At 54.9% G+C, this 4,935-nt stretch overlaps 1 protein-coding gene across 1 annotated transcript in view; it reads right to left on the reverse strand.

Annotated features, from left to right (window-relative positions):
- The window catches only part of PRKAR1B (protein kinase cAMP-dependent type I regulatory subunit beta), a 92,036-nt gene extending 89,593 nt beyond the window's left edge, over positions 1 to 2,443 (reverse strand). Inside the window, exons 1-2 of the mRNA XM_042037052.1 lie at positions 2,241 to 2,443; positions 1,219 to 1,423 (exon numbers count right to left, since the gene is read on the reverse strand). Coding sequence (XP_041892986.1) covers positions 1,219 to 1,395 — 177 coding nt within the window. The 5' untranslated portion in view covers positions 1,396 to 1,423; positions 2,241 to 2,443. The remainder of the gene's footprint in view (positions 1 to 1,218; positions 1,424 to 2,240) is intronic.
- Positions 2,444 to 4,935: the final 2,492 nt, after the last annotated feature.

The following is a 4,935-nucleotide window of genomic DNA, read 5'->3' on the forward strand; positions in this document are numbered from 1 at the left end:
GGTGTAATTTCTCAAGGGTAGGAACTGCCCCCCTGTCTCAGGTCTGTGTACTGTGTTAACATCAACAAAGCCAAACTCTCCCAGTACAACTCCTGAAGAAATCCCTCTAGGAATGGAGCACATTCCATAATACCACAGCATATTTTAACTTTTTTTTTTTTTTTTCAAGAATGGTGTTTATCCTTCTTTTCAAGAAGTCCAAAATTCCAGGTTATGATGGATAATAATTCACAACTCAATAACAGAAATTCAACAATTTCAGCTCTCTGGAAATGGGTCTTAGCTGTCAGAAGTTTAGAATATAGAGAATTAAGAGAATGTTTCTTTTCCATAATAAGCATTACAATTAAAAACCATCTTGTACTTTGTGCCCCTCTCTGATATCCCTGGCTGCCACCAAAATGCAATGTTTGCATTTTTTTAAAACTACCTGAATTTGGCATATACTTACCTATAGAAAAATGCATCTGAAAAGCAGAGTGGGATGTATTAAATGTTTTACATCACTGGTAATATACCAGCCTTAGGTATTATTCACTCCTGAAGGAAGAAACTACTAAACCTTATCTCTTAGTCTTACAACAACACTTGCTCACACAACGTGCTCTTCCTGCAAAGACACCTGCAGGCTTTAGAAAGAATTTGTCTGGGAACGTTCTAAAATGTTTCCCTCTCTCTACACTGCTTTTGAAAACAGTCACAGTAAGTGAGGTCTCTCTTAATGCATCCCTCATCAGAGAATCACAGGATAGGCACTGCAGACAGGAAGAGCAGTGAAATTAAATAGATTTTGACAACTTGCTGGTTCCCTGATTTTGTTCAGTTTTAGGGGAAGGGAAAACCCCACCACCTGACCCCGGAATAGACAGGGAACAGCATCTTTTGCACACACAGGCAGCTTCTTCCAAGAGATGAAAGTTCAGGATACCATGTCTCACAACACAAAGTATGCTCACAGTTTGGGTCATTTTTAACAAGTGCAGTTTGATGAGATATTATAATCTTGGTGTTATGCACAAAAATTTCTAAACAATAGCCAATGTTAGGTTAGACATCCACAAATGAAGGGTTGGGGGTTTTTCTTTTAACACTTTGCATTTTCACAGTTGCGCGATCATTTAAAATTTGAAAGAAAGAAATGTACCAAAACATTTGAAATCTTTACACAATCTTTTTCATTTTATAAATGAAACGTAAAGTCACCTGAAAACCACTGACCTTTTCTAATTTTTCAAAGTGTTCTCTGAGGAACTTCATGGGTCGATCTGGCTTTGCTATACAGAGGTTTACAATGCATTCTTTTAAAATCTGTTGGATGTTGTGTTTCTGAACATAGAGTTCACATCCCTTCAGGCTCTCATCTTCTTCCACATTGCAGGAAGCAGCAGCAGCCATCTTCAGGCTTGTAAACAGAAAACACGACCTAGGTAAGAAAATGGTGCAAGAAAGAGATAAGAGACAGTTCCCAAATCCTTTGTCAGAGAGAGCTGAAGGAGGAAAAACATTTTAATATTGCCTGTTGCCTATTCAGGACCTATTGAATTTGAATGTCTTAATGTTCTGGGGCTGTACGTGGAAATGCTGAACTGTGTCATCTTTGTATGGTCAACATCCCACTAAGTACAAAAAGAGGATTTTAGCTCCTAGATAGTGATCAATCTTTAGAAAAAAACAACAAACCGGTGAAATTAACCATACGAGGTAAGGAGTTCCAAAGACACTATTAAATGACGGCGTAAAGCCTTGCTTTTCTCTCCCCGTGAGGACCCCCTCCTGTCACCAGAAACCCAGCTTTCTGCTACAGAGATTTTTGGACAATTTTAGCATCTCTCCCTTTCCCAGCCAGCGACCCTTCGCGGCCCCGGGGAAACTGGGGAGGAGCGGGCAGAGCCCCCCGAAGGGAAGTGAGCCCTCCAAAGGGAAGTTCGGTGACACGGGGAGAGAACAGCCCCAAACCCTCCTTCTTTCCCCCAGCGAGGTTGTGACCGCTCCGTTACGAGCCCAGAACGCCAGGGCAGCTTTATCCCGGCCCCGGCCGCTCTGCCCGGCTCTGTGCATGCCGGGGGGCGGCCGGGGCTGTGCGGGGCTGTGCGGGGCAGGCCCCGGGCGGTTCCGAGCTCCGGGGAAGCGCTCCGAGCCCGGCCGGGCCATTCTGCCGCCCCTGTCCCTGTCCCTGCCCCGGTCCCGCCGCACCGCTCCGCGCCCGGCCGGGCCCGGGGAACGGAGGGGCCGGTAAATACCTGGTGACCGGAGCCGGCTGAGCGGCGGCGCCTCCTCTGTCCTTGCCGGCGCTGGAGGCGGGGGAAGCCGCTCCCCCGCCGGTATCCGCACTGCAGCCGCCGCCGCCTCCGCTCCTGCCCGCCCGCCCGGGGCCGCGGGGCGCCGCGGGGACCCTCCTCCCGCTCCCGCACAAAGGCTCCGGCTCCGCCGCCGCTCGCCCGCAGGAAGTGCCGCCACCGTCACTCACCGGCGGGCGCGGCCTCCACCGCCGCCTCCGCCGAGAGGCGGCACGGACCCCTCCGCCCCGAACCGGACCGACCCCTCCGCTCCGAGTGGCACCGACCCCTCTACGCCGAACCGCACGGACCCCTCCGCTCTGAACCGGACCGACCCCTCTACTCCGAACCGCACGGACCCCTCCGCTCCGAACCGCACCGCACGGACCCGCTCCGAACCGCACGCACCCACAGGGGATGGAAGGACCTGGCCTGGCTGCTCCGCACCGCCAGGCTGGCCGGGGAAGACGGGCCTGGCCACAATGGACAGTGGCCTGGCCATTAAGTACAAGCCTGGCCACGAAGGACAGCCTGGATGTGTAAAGTGGCCAGACCATGAAGGATGGGCATGGCCATGAAGGATGGGCATGGTCATGAAGGACAATAGCCTGGCTATGACATCTGGCCTGGCCAGGAAGGATGGCTTGGGCACAGAGGACAACCTGGCCATGAAACATGTCCTGACCATCATGGATGATGAGCTGGCCGCCAGGGACAGGCTGCTGAGCCAAGGCAGGCGCACCGCAGCGCTGTCTGTGGCACGGGAGCCGCCAGCCCTGCTGTGCACCCACAGCTCGGGAAGGGCTGGGAAGGGCAGCGCACCAGCTCTGTCCGTGGGTATTTAGAGCAAAGCCATCACAGCCAGAAGCACCTCTATGCAAGGCCATGAGGAGTGTGGTCACAGCTGGGACTCAGCCATAGACCAGCACGTGCTGTCAAGAATACTCCGATGCACGCTTGTATTCCTTCTGTTCCCAGGAAATTCACATCCGTGGTTCCCATAGAATAAAGGGTGAAACGGGACTCCGAAAGATCACAGTCAAGCTAGGAGAAGCATAACAAGAGAATAAACTCTGCTGGTAAACACAGGGCTATTTTAAAAGAATAATTTGAATTAGTTCTGTAGTTTATTGCACTTCAGATTCGGTGTGATCACTCAAGAAAAGGGCCCTGAGAATCCTTTTGGTTTGATGTGTGTTCCTTGCAGTCACCAGAATAGAGAACAAAAACATGAGGTTGTGTAAAGTACATGTAAGCACAATATGAACACAATGTATATACACATTAGCTAACATAAATAAACTCTAAAAAGTATATAACGCTGTTACAGAAACTGGCGACTTCCTGCCCGTGCTGTTTGATCCCTCCAGAGAAAAAGCAGCAGGGGAAGTGATACATGTGAAAGTGGCCGGGCACGGAGCCTCCGGCGCTGCTGCCTTCCCGTTCCCCTCAGCCCTCCCACCACCCGCGGGCTTTTCCCAGCTTTGCACCGCTCGTTCCCCGTGATACAGCAGCGGGTCCCCGCTGCCGGTACCGGCTCAGCCCTCTGAGCCCTCCGCCCGCCTCCCCGCGCTCGGCCGAGGGGCCCGGGGCGCGGCGGAGGCGGCTGTCACCCCGCTCCGCCCTCGTCCCCTGTCCTAGCCCTGTCCCCTCACTCCGGTTCGCTCCCCCCGTTCTATCTCTGTCCTTGTCCCCTCTGTGTCCCTGTCCCCCGCTCTATCCCTGTCGCCCTCTCTGTCTCTGTCCCCGTCTCTTTCCCACGCTCTGTCCATGTCCCTCCGCTCTATCCCATTCCCCGGCTCTGTCCCTCGGCTCTGTCCGTGTCCCGGTGTCTGTCCGTGTCCCGGTCTCTCTCCGTGTCCCGGTGTCTGTCCCCGTCCCGGTCTCCGTCCCTCGGCTCTGTTCCTGTCCCGGTGTCTGTCTCTGTTCCCCTCTCTCCCTGTCCCGATGTCTGTCCCTGTCCCGGTGTCTGTCCGCGTCCCCGTGTCTGTCCGTATCCCTGTCCCAGTGTCTGTCCCTGTTCCCCTCTCTGTCCGTGTCCCGGTGTCTGTCCCTGTCCCGGTGTCTGTCCCTGTTCCCCTCTCTGTCCCTGTCCCGGTGTCTGTCCGTGTCCCAGTGTCTGTCCCTGTTCCCCTCTCTGTCCCTGTCCCGGTGTCTGTCCCTGTCCCGGTGTCTGTCCGTGTCTCGCTGTCTGTCCCTGTTCCCCTCTCTGTCCCTGTTCCCCTCTCTGTCCCTGTCCCGGTGTCTGTCCCTGTCCCGGTGTCTGTCCGTGTCCCGGTGTCTGTCCCTGTCCCGGTCTCTGTCCGTGTCCCTGTCCCGGTGTCTGTCCGTGTCCCGCTGTCTGTCCCTGTTCCCCTCTCTGTCCGTGTCCCGGTGTCTGTCCGTGTCCCGGTGTCTGTCCCTGTTGCCCTCTCTGTCCCTGTCCCGCTGTCTGTCCCTGTCCCGCTGTCTGTCCCTGTTCCCCTCTCTGTCCCTGTCCCGGTGTCTGTCCCTGTCCCGGTGTCTGTCCGTGTCCCTGTCCCGCTGTCTGTCCCTGTCCCGGTGTCTGTCCGTGTCCCGCTGTCTGTCCCTGTCCCACTGTCTGTCCCCGGTATGGCCGTAAAGCGCGCGCTCTCCGTCGCAAACGCCCCGCGCGTCCCTGGCGACGCTGCCGCGGCCC

The sequence above is a fragment of the Corvus kubaryi genome, unplaced genomic scaffold, assembly GCF_017639235.1.
Source record: "Corvus kubaryi isolate FWS band 111438036 unplaced genomic scaffold, C.kubaryi_AGA036_p1.0 37387, whole genome shotgun sequence".
NCBI lineage: Eukaryota > Metazoa > Chordata > Aves > Passeriformes > Corvidae > Corvus > Corvus kubaryi.